General features: G+C 42.6%; 1 protein-coding gene across 2 annotated transcripts in view; it reads left to right on the plus strand.

Annotated features, from left to right (window-relative positions):
• LOC109993686 (glutamate receptor ionotropic, NMDA 2D) overlaps positions 1-18,213 on the plus strand; it is a 59,904-nt gene that overhangs the window by 13,320 nt on the left and 28,371 nt on the right. For both annotated transcript variants that reach the window (XR_010666814.1, XM_065958207.1), the window contains exons 2-8: positions 3,097-3,435; positions 3,625-3,831; positions 5,460-5,726; positions 9,443-9,771; positions 10,899-11,013; positions 16,472-16,677; positions 17,277-17,445. Coding sequence is in view for 1 of the 2 variants with exons in the window: in XM_065958207.1 (XP_065814279.1) it covers positions 3,148-3,435; positions 3,625-3,831; positions 5,460-5,726; positions 9,443-9,771; positions 10,899-11,013; positions 16,472-16,677; positions 17,277-17,445 (1,581 nt within the window). In the remaining variant the exon portion in view is untranslated. The remainder of the gene's footprint in view (positions 1-3,096; positions 3,436-3,624; positions 3,832-5,459; positions 5,727-9,442; positions 9,772-10,898; positions 11,014-16,471; positions 16,678-17,276; positions 17,446-18,213) is intronic.

An 18,213-nucleotide genomic window follows, 5' to 3' on the forward strand; every position in this document is an offset into this window, starting at 1 on the left:
GCATAATCTGCAACCACAGTAAGCATTAATTCCTACAGGTAATCATTTGGAATCACTGTGAGCTCATTATGCAGTGTAAATGAAACGTTAAAGCGCAGATATGACGAGACGTTGACTGATTGAGAAGGGCTGGCTATTTTGGACGAGAGAGAAGAGGCTGGCTCGCCTGCGTAAATGTTTTCTCTCTCATCTTCTTGATTAGCTGTCTCTGTCAGCCGGAGAATATTCCTGCTCTTAAGTGCTCGGTAAATATTCCTCAAGGTGTTTTTAGTTTGCTTCTAACAGTCACTGGCATGAACGCCTGCTTTTGTGCTGCTCAAAATTCCACTTCCTTTGCTTAAGAAGACAAACTCAACAGACTCAGCGGAAAAATAATTGTACCGCAGATACAGTGAGCTTCTCATTACTGAGATCAACAACGTGAAATACAAATACTCTAATGTAAATGTTAATATTATTTCATGATTAAGAAAGCAAATAATTGAAGGTGAATGTGTCTTGACAGATTCATTATAAATCATCAGAGCAAGATCTTTTTTTAATCACAATTTGAAAGGTTTCCACTTCCATTTTGTTGTAGTAAGTGGAGCCATAATAAAGAAAATAATATATTACAATATTATTATAGTAGTGAAGACCTAATTATATGTGCCTTATAGCTATTGTCTAAAATACAATTTCATGTGATGCTAAGATCTAAGGTAACGCTCCTATTAAAGCACAACGTTTAAAAATGACTATTCAAAAACCTGATTCCTTACCTTAAATTCTATTCAGGGCATGATACGACGTCGATGCCCTATTTTGATCTCAAATAAACACATACTGAGTTGTAGGCAGTCTCCTTACAAATAAAAAATATACACTGAACTGAAATAGCAGCTGCTTTAACAACGGGATTGTTTGTAAAAAGAAATGTAAACATTTGCATTTTAACAAAAGATTCATTTATGGTAGAAAAATCAAATGGAACTTATCTTTTTTCCTGACTCCCACTCTCCTCACCCTTCTGTGTGTTTGTGTGTGAGAACACTGTGAACCCCCTCACTGTACGGGTTTTATGATTCGGTTTGCAGAATTGGACCACATAATGATCTGTATAGTATATAGGTATATTTCGATGAGGATTTGATTATAATTGACTTGTACGTTGCTTTATTGCCGTCTGCACTGCTGAGATGTTGCACTTGCATGTTCGATTACAGGAAGAGACACACTGTGCAGGGAAAGTGGATACTGTAGATACTAATACAGCGTGTTCACACTTCCCACAAGGCCCTGTGATGGAAGGACACAACGTAAACACCTCATGAGAGTGAAATACAGAGACAGGCCGAAAAGTAAATGGCTCAGTGCTCAGCACTCTTGAAAAACAGCTCCAAATGATATGATGTACCGTATTCCTGCAGCCTCGTCTCTCGCTCTCTCATTTTCTCTCTCCCGGTCTCTGCGTCCTCCCCATTCCTTCCTGCCACATCTTCCTCGCCTTAAAGAAAACAAAAAAACAACAAAGCGCTGTTTTTCTCTCCTCTCCCCTTCATTATTACCTTCTCCTTTTCCCTCTCTCCTACTAACAGGTCTGTCTCTTCGTATATCTCCATACCTCCATCTCTTTTCTTACCCGTATCTCTCTGTCTCCCCCCTTTTCGCCCTCTCATTCCATCTCATTCCACCACTCTGTTCCTTTTTTCACTGTTGCCCCCCACATCACACACATAGTACCCACACCTAGTCCTGTCACTCAAAGCAGGTTTGGCAGTGTATTTGTTTAGGCCAAACACGTATACACATCCTGGTAATCAATATTTCTTTCCTGCTACTCTCCTCACATGTTTTACGGCACCTCTCCACATCCCTCCCCATCTTCTCTCCTTTTCTCCTTCTTTTTCTTTCAGCTCCTTTCTTTAATCAATCAGTTAGTCAATTACAAGCCATACAAACTACTTGCATTACTTATCTTCAATTCACAACTCTCGACTTCTTCCCTGTACTCCTTTTCTCCCCTTACTATATAACAAACAGAAAAGGTTTGAATGAAGACATGGGAAAATCATGGGGGGGGGGGGGGTTGAGGCACAGTGAAGGAGTGTGACTCTGGAAGGAATATTATGTCAGCTGGCCTCTGTTAATCAATGCGATTGTGTTTGGTACCTGAAGCCATGAAAATTGGGAGAAGAGATGGGGAATATGAAAAGCCCGAGCCGAGAGATGGAGCGAGGAGAAAGTGAGAAGGAAATGGAGAAAGGGAGGGAGGGCAGTTGGCACCAGAAGTAAATTGAAAATGATGTGCTGTGTTTTGTGTGTGTTTGTGTGTGTGTGCAATAAACATATTAAGCCTGCTATCTCTCAGGTAGTCATTATCTTTCTGTTTGGTTGTTTGTGTGACTGTGTGCGCACATGTTTGTGTGTTGTGCATATAACCCTCATATCTCTAAATCATTAAGCTGCACTATGGGCAAAGTGTAGCCATGCACTTATCTAGGAGCATGTGTGAAATTTCAAAGGCTTGCATGCATTTGTCTGTACGTTGCTGCAGCTGTGTGAGGGCGAGTGTGTATACAGTGATCTTAATTGTTGTTATCATTCATGCAGCACAATAATCACCTCCGCCCCCATCTTTGTCTCTGTCTGCTATTAGCTCTCTCTCCCTCTCGCCCTCCTACCCTCTAACGGCCAGTTTCTATTTTCCTCATGTTGTTCTTTCTCAGCCTGCAGCCTAAATAGCAACCATTTCATCTTCTCCAAGTCTTGCTTTCTTTGCCTCTTCTCCATTGTTTTTCCCCTTTACACTTCCACATCGTCCAGTATTTTCTCCAGCCAAAGCCAACTTTTATTACCTGATGATTGAATTCAGAATTCATTACAGTCTTGCCTGTACGCAATCTCTGATGTGGATATTTCTATGTTTTATGTCTTCTCTTGAACTCCTTTTTTTTGCTTAACTGTTACCTCCGTCCTGTTGATTCCATGTCCCCTGTACTGAATATTATTCACACAAAAGAAAAACTTAAGTCTAATCATGTCTCTTCTTCTCTTGCTTCTCCTTTTTCTTCTTCAACTTCTTCCTCTACTACTTGCTGTATCTCTTTCTTTTAGGCACCCTCTCTTAGTGCGATACATATCTGCCTCCCCCCTCGGCAGGTTGCCATGGTCGCCATACCTACTCTCTCTCTCCTATTGGTCCTGGCAGAGTGGGCAGGTCTGGTGGACGCCTCCCCCCACCTCCTGCTTCGGCCCAGCCCGCGGGAGCGTGATGCGGGGGCCATGATGAACTTCAACATTGCCGTGATCCATGCCGGTGCTACGGTGCAGGCGGAAGCTGCAGTGGCGGGGCCAGGGGGAAGGGTGCTTTACCCCGGCTTTGGTCGGGTGTATGGCTCCCTGGGGGAAAGCGTGGTCACCCAGTGGGGCTCTGCTAACGTCATCTGGCTACAGGTTGGAAACTGCCTCCTTAACCTCCTGCTCATTCAGTCTTACTTGAAAAAAGCGAATTCCAATGATGATCATTATTCCTACTCATTCCCATTATTTGAGTTGGAAGGGCAGCACAGCTGACTGAGCTACCTGGGCTGACTGGATACCTCTATTAGTCTCTTTCTTTTCTCCTCTTTCATCATTTCGCAGGTGAATGACAGTAGTCCCAAGACTGTTCTGTCCCAGCTGTGTGAGCTTCTGGCAGCGCGGCCTCTGCAGGGTCTGGTTTATGAAGAGGAACGGCCCCCTCGCACGGCCTGGGGTCCTTTGGCCCCCATGCTGGAGTTTGTCTCTGCACAAACAGGACTGCCCATTGTGGCAGTAGGAGGGGGAGTGGGGCTGGGAAGGATGCCACAGGTAGGAGTTGGGGGATTGGGGTTTGGGCGGGAGTGTGAAGAATGTGTGTATTTCTGTTTTTGTGTGTGTTAGAAAAGGAGTGCAGATGTCCCTGATGTGTGATTGTGTAGGTCCAAATGTGAGGCATGGCAAGGGGAACAATGCTAATAAGTTGTTTGATGTAAATAAATCACAATGGAAGGGTAGCACTATGAGAAAAGTAATAAGGGAGAGCTGCTTAAACTGCCATAACCAGGGAGGAGCATTTACATTAATTTCAGTCCTCGAGCAGATCCCCTTCTCCTTCTACAGTACAAAACTTAATTGGAGCATATGTCCAGTCACCAGTTTCATTATTGGCAGGTGAATCTTCTCTGCTCTAGTATGATCACAATATCTGCTAACAGGGCTAGCAAAGATGTGATGTAAGGCTGCCTGTTGTCTGTCTCCGCTGGTTTCTCCTTGAGCTTTAAGCTCATGTGGTTAAGCGTCAAGCAAGTATTTCTATGATATGCACATTACTGTCATCTTTTTCTCAAAGTCCTTCCAGACATCACTTTTCCTGTTCACGGCTGACATGGTGCATGTGTAACAGACTGTTTTGTTTGTCACATGCCTTTTGATTAATGTGTCCCTTGAGAGTTGCCTTAGTTGCATCAAAGCAGTTGCTGCAGTAATCCGGCTCGCTGTGCAAATACAGCCAAAGCCGTGGCCAGAGAAGTTATACCTCTATGTACCATTTACTAGTTTCTTACTTTTTTTCACACCAAGTATATAAGGAAAGTTCAGTTACACATGTAACACTAAACGAGTTGAACTTTTGTAGCCTAAAATGATGTGTGCGCATTGTGCAAGTAATGTAATGTTACTGGAGTAATGACGTCCAGGAGTACTTGTACCCATCCCTAGCCATAACATCTTACAGTGTCACAAAGTCATGAATCCTCTCTGCGAAGAAGAGGTTTGGGGAAGTGCCGGTGGGATGGAGGGGAAGTTGAAGGTCAGGGTCGCCAATCTGCAGAAACTCTGCAGTGTTTGATCTGTAAATGGCACCAACTGGGGCTGTCACTCTACCTCTGATGTTCCTGGGAGAGAGGCAATGAGCAGACATAGATGTGTGTATGAGTGAATAAGGATGTGGGTGTATGTGTGCTCTGTTTATGTAAAAGTGTGCATGTACCAGAGAAACAAGTTGCACATGCTTTTCACCACCAAACAGGGAAAAACAGAAACAAAAAGCATTGCATGTTGTGCTTACAAATAACTGTTTTCACCATTTACTCTTGAGGAATTAAATTGTAGCACTTTGATGAACTTCCTTTGAAGTTGTACCCTCGCCATCCTCATCCCCTCCCATTCCCTGAACAGACTTTTTAGAAACACTCCCTCCTGGACGTCATAGGAGAATTTAAGCAACAATCCTAGTTGCTTTAGCCCTGCAGCTGCACAAGTGCTGCTTTTCCATAAAAAAAAAAAACTTCAAGCCCCGTGATGTCTCTTTGCTGTGTATAAAATGCAGCAGTCTCAGTGAAAATGTAGTTTGTTACCAACTTACTGTACTGTAGCTGCATTTAAGACAGCACAATAACAGAGTATTCATTTTATTGTGAGATTTAACACCAAATCTGCTGCTCTCTTCCCCTAATCAGGAATCAGGTTCCATCTTTCTCCAGTTCAGCTCCTCTACTGCCCTCCAATTAGAGGTCATCTTTGAGGTGCTGGAGGAGTATGACTGGACAGCCTTTTCCGTGGTGTGTACGCGTCACCATGGCTACCAGGACTTTCTGTCTGTGGTGGAGGGCCTGACGGACGGCTCGTTCATCGGCTGGGAGAAGAAGAGTGTGGTGATCCTGAACGTGACTGATGACCCTGGGGGGGCACGCACACGCAGGCTGCTGAAGGAGAACGAGGCGCAGGTGAGAAAGGGGGGAGGGAGGGGGGAGAGGGGGGAGGAAAGGGGAGGAAGTGCTGCAAGTATAATTGGGGGCCCCCTTGACAAACAGGTGGCTTCCCAGCTTTTTCCTTCCTTCTTCGTCTCTCCCTCTGTCCCTCCGGATCTCTCTCCCCTCTCTCCTCTATCCCTCTGTTCTTCTCTTCCCCTCCCATCTGCCTAGGCATAAAGAGTTCAACGGTACAACAAAAACCACGAGTCAACCTGATGTGCTGGCTGGTTGATGTGCAACATTGCATAAGAGTTATGTGAAACCGGCTGAAGAAGTAAAATCATTTTTATACAGTTTTCTCCTTATTTAACATCAGCAAATAACTGGCAATAGAGAACACCCCGTGCTTCCAGTTTGATCTTATCGTTGCACCTCCGTACAAAACCTAGCCAAGACACATATAAAGACAGACAGAGCCAAAAAAAACAACCACAGGCTTGAATTAGTTTTTTAGTCCAATCTGAAGTGTAAAGAAGGCCAGATGAATGTTGGTGTTGAATACTCTCAACAAGCCTTAGATCCCTCTCCATCGAGTGGACCCCCAATGAAGGTTCACTTTTGTTTAACCTTGTTTTTCTACCATGTTTACACTTTGTGAACTATTCATGGCTGAATCATTCCATCAAATGGCAATACTCAAAACGTTTCGTTCCATTTCGGACATTGTTGTAAACTTGGAGCTCTCAACTAGCCTTTAAAAAAAAAGGTCTGTGTGTTTGAAAATATTCTGCCAACGCACAATGTTTTGCTAGTAATGCTGCAGATCTTAAAATAAATGCTATGTGGAATGACAAAGCTAGCAAACTCCCGCTGCAAAAGACAAGCTTTTTAAAATTTGGATGGTGCATAAAGCAAGCCTGCTTGGTTCTTTCGGTAATTTGAGAGACTGAGCTATGTTAGGGGCAAGGCTCACCTCCCGATGTCCAAATGTTCCACGAAAACAAAGTCCCCCAGGCACTTATTCAAATACCATGTGAATAACATAAAAATAAATAACGGAGGGGTTATGATGTGTTCCTGAAAAAATGTCACCAGCAGCTCTAAAAGTGTAGTGATGTGAAGTCTGGCTATACGAGACTCGTAATGTAACGTCTTTTCATAATTTCTATTCTACCACTTTATCTCTTAACTTGAGTCTAATTTGTCGACCTTCTTTGGAGATATCTATCCATCTTTGATGATAACAGCATCAATCCTTCTTAGAATTTTTGAGAATTAAAAAAAATCCCCAATACAAATTCACATTGATACTGAACAGAATGACTTGTGGTTTTGACTTGTACCTCAGGTGTGTCTCATTCCTACATACTGTATGCCTGATCCCTGACCTGCTCCTCTAGCTTGCTCATTCTTCACTTGTTTTCATAACTTCTGTAAAACTTTCATTCTTACTTCCTTTGCTTCTGTTTTTTTTTTTTTTTAACCATATACTCGCCTTGACACTTCCTTTATCTTGTCTTTTATCCCGGTCACCCTCCTTTAAACCTCCTCTTTGACCCCATGATACCCCTGCTAAATTTTAACTCATCTCTGTGTCCTTACTGGCTACAACATCCCCCACCCCCCACCTCCCCTTCCTGCATTTCTTTGCCTGGAGACAAGCTCACTCTCCTCTGCTGCTTTCCTGTTAACCTCCATCTGTGTTTGGCTCTCTTTCATTCCTTCACTTCATATGTCCATCCCTCTTGCTACATGTCTTTCTGACCACAAACTAAGCTCTGTGATGGCTCAGTTTAGTTTGGGTATCAATGTCATTGCTTATGTCCCAGCATGGCCACTGCAGCTCTGTGTGTGTCCGTGACTGTGTGTATTGGTATCTGTAAGTGTGCGCATGTGTATTCGATTCCTTTGCACTACTTTACTCTGCAAGTGTCTTTGTTAATATAACATACTGCCTGCAGCAGGCTGCCGATTCGCAGTGCTTGCTTTCTAACCTTCTTGCTTCTCACAACAGCCCCCTTCTTTAACATTTCTGTACTAAAGGGCTAATAAATGCTTTTGATTGCTTAGCGATGCAGTGTTTGTTTGCATTACATGCTCTTTATTTCTCTCTCTTTCTCTCCGCCACATACGGTAATGTCCGCTGCATTGTAGACGGCCTTATGCGGGTCTCTGGGTCAATTTCTGCTCAAATCTCTCACTGCCTATCTTTCATTCCATTCCTATTCCAGCTTCTGCTGTGTCAGTATTTCTTCTTCTGCGCTCTGTCTCTCTGTTGTATATTCCTCTCTCTCTCTCTCTCTCCATTTCCTTCTTTAGATATTTTGTGTGTTTATAACTCAGATTCTCTATTTCCCTCCTTAATTCAGTCTCCCTCTCTGTCTGTCATCCTCGTTCTCCGTCCTTCCCTCATTTCTCCTCCTCCTCCCTCTGTCACTCTCATTCCCTGGCTAATTCACTGGAGGTTTATTGGCATACAGACAGGATTGTTTTGCCAAGCCATTACAGTTCAAAATTCAATGAAGGCACAATCCTCAAAATGTGCTTTCAGTCCGTTTCACTGACTCCCCCCCCCCCCCCTCCCCTTCCTCTTCCTTGTTTTGTCCTTCGATTCCCCTTTGTCTCTCTTTTCACAACGTCATTTTTCACGTATTTCGTATTTCTTAATGCTCTCACTATCATGCTTCTTGGGTATTTGTCAGCATTTGATTCCCCCCCCCCCCCCCCCCCACCACCACTGGTCTTTCTGCTCAGCTCAGCTTCATCTTCTTCTTGTCAATCTCTTCCCACTCTCTCCATTTCCCCTCTAACCCCTTAAAGCCCTTTGGTCAATTTCTACTCTCCTCTCTCTCCTCACCCATCTTTACCTCCGGACTTGCAGCAGAAAGCTTGTGCACTGTCTCTGCGCTATCTTTCTCAGTTGTATTTCTCTCGTTAATGTTTTCTTCTCTCTTGCTGGCTTCCTCCAGCCTCGCTCCATCATCCCACCCCTCCTATTTTAAATCTCTCTTATCTTCACAGGCTTCATTTCACCAAAATATGGCATCCTTTGCTTTTCTCTACCATCCCCATCTCCTCTTTTATAGTATATCTTCTGCTTTCCACCTCTGATTAATTCTCTACATCTGCTCATTTAACCCCCTTCCATCTACTCTCTTCTCAAGGTTTTTTCTCCATCCTGATTTAATAACATATGTCAGAGTTTAACCTCTTCCCTCTTGTTTTCCCTCAGGTGTGTTTGGTCTTTAACTCCCCCACCCCCCTCACACCCTCGCTTCCTCTCTTTTCCTGCTCTGCCATTTGCAGTTGTTTCCTTATCCCTTCTCCTTTAACTCCAGTTTTCATTACTCATCACTGTTACCTGTCCCAAGCTCATTACGTAGTGACCCCTATTGTCCCAAAAGAAAACCTGGTTAGCACACATCGTATTCAGCCATGCAGTTTCCCCCCTTTCTGGTACTTTTCTCTCTGAATCATTGCCCCACTCCAATAAACCTTATCACATCAGCTTACAGCTATCTCTCCTCTTACCTCCTTGTTTCCTCTCGATATGGCCTTTTCCATCCAACCTCTTCCCTCCCTGTTCAGGTACACCTCTGCTCCAGCTCTATCTGTCTCCCCTTACTTCTCCCACCCTCTGTCTCTCTCCTCCACGTCTCCCCTGTCCCCTCCTTATCTCACTAGCGTGTATGTGTGTGTGTGTCTCCCCTCATCCCCGTTCCCTCCCTGCCTTCCTAATGTACCTCCAGGTACGTTTGCTGTACTGCTCCCAGGAGGAGGCCGAGATGGTTTTCCGTGCCGCCTGGGCTGCAGGTCAGGCTGGAGCCTCACACATGTGGTTTGCCGTGGGGCCGGCTCTCTCAGGTTTGGGCATGGAGGGCCTGCCTCGGGCTCTTTTTGCCGTGCGGCCCCAGGGGTGGAGGGACGAACCTCGCCGGAGGATTGCTCGGGGTGTGTCTGTGCTGACTCATGGGGCAGTGGCGATGCGAAAGGATTATGGAACCATGGGAGGGCCAAACTTTGTCACCAACTGCATGACAGACGCCAATCAGACCCAGAGACTTCGAGGCAGGATGAGGTGAGAGGGATATGGGAGGAAAAAGGAAAGCTGGGAAAATGTGAGGAGGACGGAAGTGGAAGTTTAAGGTTGTAGGGTAGTTGTCAGGATCCAGGACAAGGAAGTTGTCAGGATCCAGAAAGGTCTTGCGCAAAGGGATGAAAAATGAGGAAAAAAAGAGACAGGATAAGCCAAGGCGTATTCTATTAAATGAGTTGGTTCTGATCCAGACTGAGCTGCAAGGTATATGGGCGGAGTTGGTTGAGTCAGTGTAAGGGAGCAGGCGCAGAGGGGATATCTGAATTTGGAGCTGGCTATCATCCATGCAAAATAGATGTTGTTGGTGCATGTAGTTGTGAGTTGGCGAAATTACCCCAGCATCTGTAGCAAGTGGACCATGTCTCATGTATATTGATGAGGCCACTTTAATATATTCCTCGTAGGCTGTGCAAACAGACAGCAGCACACTCTAACAGGTAGCACAATGGTCCTGGTTATCATCTTAGTTCTTTTTTTTTTTTTTTTTAAAGATTAAGAGGCTGCTGCAAGTTAAGTCAGTGTTAGCTAAACTTGTAGTTTTTGTAAATAGAGCACAGCAACAGTGGGCCAGTTAAAGGAAAATGATAAATGGATACTTCCTTCTTTGCTGATAAACTATCTCAAAGAACAGAAGAACAGATTTTTTTGCACTGCTACCTGCTGTTCACTATATGTAACTACAAGCTGCTGATCCAATGAGGCTTTCTATCACGTAAAAAAAAACAAAAAAAAACTTTCAGGTTTTGTGTTTTTTTGTAGCAATATGACATGAGGAAAACAATTAGAGGGTGTCTCCTGTGTGATTTCAGACAAACTATAGAGATTGCAGCCTATTCTGAGAGTGACAGTTGTTTGACTTCAAAGAGCCTGACGTTTCTGTGTGTCTGATCATTTGTCTGTATATATGGCTAATAGACAAGCCCTCATAGAGGTGTTGTGACTTTGTTTCAAGAGGAAAAAAGCAGGGCAGACTTAGTGTAAAAAAACAACAACAATATGATTTTGATTTCTCCTCATCTCCTCAAACAAAACACGGCTTATTGATTGCTGTAGTGTGTCTTACACTTACTGTCTGCCCTCTTCTTTGGTCTCCATCCATTGCCATGCAGGTATTTCAGCAACATCACACTCGGTGGTCGAGACTACTCCTTCAATGTTGACGGTTATCTTTCCAACCCCTTCCTGGATGTAATTTCCTGGACACCTGGACGTGGATGGGAAGATGTAAGGACATGGCTTTAGTTCTTTATTCCTGCGCTTGCACTCTGAGTCTCCTTTCTAAGAATAATTTCGGTTTACTCATATCATCCAACATATTATTATATTATTATATTTGTGTGTTCAAATGTGTTCATGGGAAACTGTAATGCTGTCCTCTGTGAAGAACTGCAAAGACAAGGCGCCCAAAGCAATTGAACCGGGAGCAGGTTTTATGCTGATTAGAGCAACATTCTTGGGTCTTAACCTCTCCATGTGAGCTTGAGGAGCATATCTGTGCTGCACTGGGATCTGAATAAGAATATAAACCTGACAGTGAGGAGAGTAAGATCCCATGGCTTCATTTTCATGTAAAGTTCACTGTGGCTCCTGGTGCCTGAGGCAAAGAAAAAAATGCTGGCTGTTGACCGTGCTTTGTCTGCTTCCCCTGTGCTGATCAGCTTCTGCTGTCTCTCTAAACCTTTGCTTGATACTAGTAAAGCACACTCAAACTACTGTAACTCAAATGCACACATGCACATGCACACACACACACACACACACACACACACACACACACACACACACACACACACATCAATATTTATAATGCTTCCCAGCTGTTACAAATGAAGATGTACTTATCATTGGGAATTCTGTGCGTGTAGGTGGACTATTAGTCTGGACAAGCAGGTAATGTAAAGGCTTGACCATGTGCCCTGACATATTGTGATTGGGCAATGTTTAAAAATGAATTCAGTCAGAAATCAGTATAAGATTGTATTCGATAAATGTACATATTTTTAAGTCTGTTAATACAACCTCCGTTGTTTGATTCCATGCTTAGAGATGAGGTGGTGGAGAAAATATGAGGCGTTGCAGTTTGTGTTATTCAAATCAAGAGGTTACTGTATAAAATGGGTACAGTCATTTACGTTTAAAATTCCCTTTATTTGACTAATACTGTATTCAGTATTAGATGTATCAGAGGGATCAGAGGGAAATTTGTACATAACCTTTAATAAAGGACTGTAGATTATGTCCGCCATCACTGACATTATTGGAGCGCCGCAATGAATGGTCAGTATATAGAGTAAGACTTTTTTATACTTTATATGCAGATATTGGTGTATGATAATTGTATTTAGACAGGCTTTGAAAATGTAAATCGACCTTTGAATGGACAATGAAAATAATCAATAGCTGCAGCCCTGCAGTCAGGTACATCTAAGCTCACAGTTCATTCTGCAGACAGCAATGTTCTGGTTTTGCTCGGTTTCTCAGCCCTTGCTGATTTGCTGCCTGTTTTTTAAGGATCTTAACTGTAAAATGAAATGCAGATTTAAACAGTTCTGCAGATTTCTGGGTGTCATTACCATCTGGTTGTAGACCATTGTTTTGCGTTTTGAGTGTCTTGTCTACATAACCATATTCACAGTCGAGCAAGCACCAGTACCCCTGGCATGTCATGCATATTCTATAAAGCTGTGGCTTGTTCACAAATCTTGAATATGAGCCCTTTTCACCTGTTGGACATGTTTTCCCTTTAATACGTGGGGATTTTAGCTTGTCAGGTTCGGCGGAGAGAGAGAGATGCTCATTTTCTCAACCACACAGTAGCACCTCCACACCACATGCATAGAGACCCACAGCATCCTCACAACATATACTCTGCGACAGCACATAATCACAAACATTGCACCGTTATAAATACGGATGCACCCCCACATAAGATCACAGACAACATACGCATAAATACACACACTGGTGGTTCTCAGCCTCCTGCTGGTTTTAACAGCCCACCAGAGTCCAGTCTCAGCGTGTCGTAACATGCTGACTCCTGCCATATCTCTCAAATCCCTTTCAATTAGAGGCTCCTGTGCTGGTCCTTCGACTTTGTACAAACCCAGGGTAAAAAAAACCCGCCCACATACACACACATTCCAACACTCAGAACCTACACACAGACATCCACATGTGTGCACACAAATTAGGACACTTAGTTTATGCCTACACATATAGGGGTACACCCTTCTTGCATAAAACCTATTGCATACACACACACACCCCCACAATGAGGATAAGCGTATGTATCTGCCTATTATGCACATCCACGCTGTTGGCTCCCCCTGAATATTTAATGTTCTCTTTACAATGACTGCACCATTACCTAGAGCCCGGGAGCATCCAGCTTAGCTTACTGAAACACTGCAGACTAGTGTTGAAGGTTGTCCAGCATTAGCATGGCTTGTTTCAGCAACAGATGCAGAATACAGAGGTATGTTCCAGGATATTACTCAAAATGAAAGATCATTTATTAATTTTGCCTACAGCTGCCACAGGCTAACATTATATAGTCTAAAATTGTTACTACTAAAACTTTTACTCCAAAGTAGAAAGCTCTCTCTATGCCGAAAATTATTTCAGCAATCGCAAGAGTCTGAAACTGTGATTTGGCTGTTCTTATTCAGACATTTATGTGTACAGGTTTTTTTTCAATAGCTATTTGTCTGATAGTAAGTAGTGTTTTCTTATGTAAGCACTATCTGTTTCCTGTCTGTGTTCCCTGAGTGTAGAGTGATTGAATGTCTGTTGCAAAGCTACGGTCGAAGTGCAGTCAAAATACTCTCATTGTTGCCACCTCATTCTCTTCTCTCTGCCAGCGCATGCACTACACAGACAGGCGGGCTGCAGAAAGCTGCCAACTCTACTTTACCTTACTGACCTGCTTGGGCTCCACTTACATTCATGAGTTCTATATTGTAACTGTATATTTTTAAATCATGTTTTGTTGTTTTTCTATGAGTTTACAGATTCTAGGAACACTTTGCTTTGCATTTGTGCTTCAGATACACGTGGCATCATACTTAGACAAGACTTTATCAGGTGATCATGCCAAAGTGTGTCAAGTTATGCTGCTCGAAGAAGGTTGACTAAAATAAAATAAAATCCCAAACTCTGCGCTGAATCTTTTCAGTTGTGGTTTTGATTTGAGCTGCTTTCAAAATGTCTGAAAGTGCCAGGCACCAGCACCCAACACATGCAGAGTGCGTAAAAGCAATGCAAAAAGAGGATGAAAACAATGATAGGGCTGGAGGGATGTTTGACAGACATTTTCAGGTCAACAGTGGACACAGAGCAATGTTGTCTCCGGACATCAATCCAAAACACATTTAATAAATCATACAGAAAGGACATGTGAAGCCATGGGTATATTCCCTCTGTGTATGAGCCAATTCAATCATTAAACACCTCAAAAGCATTTTCATCAGAATACTCTTAAATTAAATTAAACAAACTCAATTCTATAGAGGCCCAGATTTGACTCTTACCACAGCATTACAGTAACACCTGTTGTTGGTGCAAGCATGAATCTATGAGCGGAGCTACTGTATTTCCTCCTACTCAGAGCTACTACTACTATTCAATATATGTAAATTATTATTATTTTGTTAAATGTGTGATTTGACACTAGGGTAAATGACTAGTACAAACATATCTGTATAACTGATTTAACCCCATCAAACAATGTAGCATTTGAACATGCAAATGCATGTCAGATAATTGCTTCCAGCCTACACCAATGAATATTCAGGACATGGTGTTAAAAAAAAAAAGACAGAGTGGGCACAATTCACTGTATAATACCTATATAGATAATAATGCATTGGGTAACCATAGAATACAGAAAAACTATTTTTAGATTTTCAATCATGGGGCAGGCTGTGGTCTAAAGCGGGCGGCCTGGGTTCACATCCCACCTGTGGCCTCTTTCCCGCATGTCATTCCCCACTCTCTCTCCCTGATTTCTGACTCTATCCACTGTCCCATCTCTCCATTAAAGGCATAAAAAGCCCAAAAATAAATCTTAAAAAAAAAAGATTTTCAATCATCTCAGACACTTCCAGACTATAGATTGTTATACAGAATCGTGTGTGTGTGTGTGTGTGTGTGTGTGTGTGTGTGTGTGTGTGTGTGTGTGTGTGTGTGGTGGGGGGGGGAGAGAGACAAATAAAGCAGTACAAAACACTAATAATTGCAGGCATTTGTGTAGATTATGTCCTGAAGGTGTAAAAAAAAATATATATAGGCTATATATAATGGATGTGTTTGGTGCACAAGCCTGATGTTATTTATTCAGCAGCTACAAATATGAGACCCCTTACACAAAGGTTAGGTTACTCAGCACAACTTTCATCAAAGACGCTTCCAAAACAAATCCAAAGCTTCCGCGCCTCCTCCACACTCTGACAGACAACCACAGTGTAAAAGCCAGGTAATACCAATACCAATGTTTTTGTTTTGTTTTTAACTCACCATCAATAGCTAACAAGCGAGATGATTCAGGGTAGCTTCCCAAACAGCGCCCTCGAGTGAAGCCTCGGTGTTGTGGTGGTGTCTATACAACCGCAAATTAAAACCAAAAACCAGGTGATTTGGGGAATTTGGTCAAACAGCTACTAGTTTAAAAAATGAGAAATGTAAGTGAGACGTAAGTTAAACGTCTGTAACCTCAGCACACCTGTTGGGCCGTGATTCGGTCACACAGCAATCCTTACACAAGCCTAAGTGAGGCCAGTCATTTTTTCAATAACTTTAATTACTAATAAGGTTTTCACAGATATGCCAAAAACCACAAATAGAAGAAATCTCTGATTGTTTTCACTTCCGATATTTCCAGTGCGTGTTGATATAGCCTATATTTTATAGGTTCTTCATAGGTTAGGTCCAGGTTAATATATTGGATCAAGGTACGAAACAATAGATTTGTCCCCCTGTAGTGTTAATAAGAAATGCTATTCAACTGAATTACAGAGTTCTGCGTCACAACAATTGGGCTGCGCCATAGTGGATGCACACATTAAAACGATAAAAAAAAAAAAAACCTTAATTTTAAATTTCGTTTCTTAAGTCAACAAGTCGAGCTGGAGCTCTTAAAATTGTGTGAGAAAGTGTAACAGACACGGAGAATAATAACCGTAATACAGTTGTTTTTGGAGGCTATATTCAATTCTAACTATTGTAAAAAAAAGAAATAAAAAAAAAATAGAATTGTCTTTTATGAATTTGAAATGCTTTGGCTAATAATTTGAATTGTTAGTTTATATGAGAAAACTTTTGGCAACTTTATTTGATGTTGTCATAAACAACAAAACCAACACAACATGTAAAGCCTATAATAATTTAAATGCTGTGAAACCAAGAACATGAGGCCTATAGTCTCAGTCCACCATGCAAAAAAAGACCTATTATGAACTATCAAACATGTCAAGCATGACACAATTCAAACACTCAAAGTTAATGCAACTTCTCATTGAGGTACTGATTTTCTCACACTCTCAAATCACTGTAGCAAAATAGATATCTGTTCCTCAGCAACATTACAGCCAAGTAGAAAGTGTAACATGCAGATGTTTTCAGCGTGAGGAAATATTGTTGATTATTTAGTACTACTTTCTCATTTTTGTTTTGTTTGTTCCCCCAGGTAGGCTGGTGGGAGAACGGTGTGCTGAGACTTCGGTACCCAGCCTGGTCCCGCTATGGGCCATTCCTTAAACCACCTGATGATGCCCAGCACCTGCGAGTTGTCACCCTGGAGGAAAGGCCGTTTGTCATTGTAGAGCTGGCAGACCCTGCATCTGGGACCTGCATCCGTGACTCAGTGCCCTGCCGACGACCCCTTAATGCCAGGTTTGATTTATTTTGGATTTAAGTAAAACCCATAAATGAGAACACATTATTACCTAATTTGAAATGATAATGGTTCATCCAGAAATATTATTTAACAAGTGATAATCAAGAAGATATAATTTTTTAAAATGTAATGGAAAAAGGAAAAAAAGAGTAGCTCTCTCTCTGTCGTGAATGGAGTTCATGAGCTCTCATGATGCCATCCAATTGAGGAGACATCAATCACCTATCAAAACTGTGGTCTTTTCACTCCCCGACCATAATCGATAAGAGACTGCTCTCCAGAGGATCAGCGGAATGACTCAGGGGTCTGGAATCAGATACGGCCACAGTAGAGCTTTATGGTTCATCAGCTTCTGAAGGGATGACAGCAACTATCCAACATTGGTCGATCAGACCTGTCACCAAGGGCTTCACCACAATATTCCGTCATGTGACCATTTTCTCCTTTTTTGCTACCTTTCATTTCTTTCCTCTTGAAATCCATTCAATATTAAGAAGGCACACTTAGATACCTGGCAGTGTGCAATATTTGCTTTTTTTATGGACTCCTTCAAATTTATTAAAATTGTTTTAACTTCTCTTCAATTCTTCCACAGTGCCATTCATGAGGGCGTGGCTCCCATGAAGCAGTGCTGCAAGGGCTTCTGTATTGACATCCTAAAAAGATTGGCCAAGATTGTTGGCTTCACCTATGACCTTTACTTAGTGACCAATGGAAAACATGGGAAGAAAATTGACGGGGTTTGGAACGGCATGATCGGAGAGGTAAGTCATTGTTAAAGTCTGTGTGTGGGGTGGGGGGGGGGGGGGGGGGGGGGTGTTGTTGACTGTGGTTCCGCCTGTCTTCATTTGTGAGCAATGTGTACTCAATATTGGTCCCGTGTCACTTGCCTATGTGTGAAATGTGTTTTTGTGTGTGTTTTTATTTTGTGCCTCTTCATACTTGTGTTGCATTTTCAGTCAACAAGCTGCAATGTAGCATTCCCCAGCCTGTGCTCCAGTGTCCTGGGTGACCAGTTAAACGCTATGTGTCACATCAATCGCTGTGAGAGTTATGGCCACTTAAGCACTGCCAGCAATCGGGCAGCTGTCATTTATTACCCACATACTGAAACGAATGCATACACACACAAATCTGCAGATAAACATTATAAAAGTGAGCAGAAAATGTGGAGTTAAACTAATTAAATGGTCTTATTTACCCATTTGTGTTGATTACAACATGCTCTTGCCAGAACCTTTATGCAATATGTGAATCTGTAGACGCATCCTCATTCAAATAAGATGACACACTTATAAACATTGTCAGACACCCCCTGCCTAGTTGTGATTAGTCCTTGATATTCTCTTGGCATCACTCACTGAAGTTCATGATCCCATAGCAAGAGAGACACAGAAATGCTGGCACACACAAACGACAAGCATGCACACATGCCCACAGATATACTGAGATCGATACAGGGGCTGCTGTGTCACTGAAGCACCCTGCCGTTTCTGTCTTTGTCCCGGAGGGAACTTGCCAAATGCCAGTTG

This window comes from Labrus bergylta, chromosome 8 (assembly GCF_963930695.1).
Source record: "Labrus bergylta chromosome 8, fLabBer1.1, whole genome shotgun sequence".
In the NCBI taxonomy this organism is placed as follows: Eukaryota; Metazoa; Chordata; class Actinopteri; order Labriformes; family Labridae; genus Labrus; species Labrus bergylta.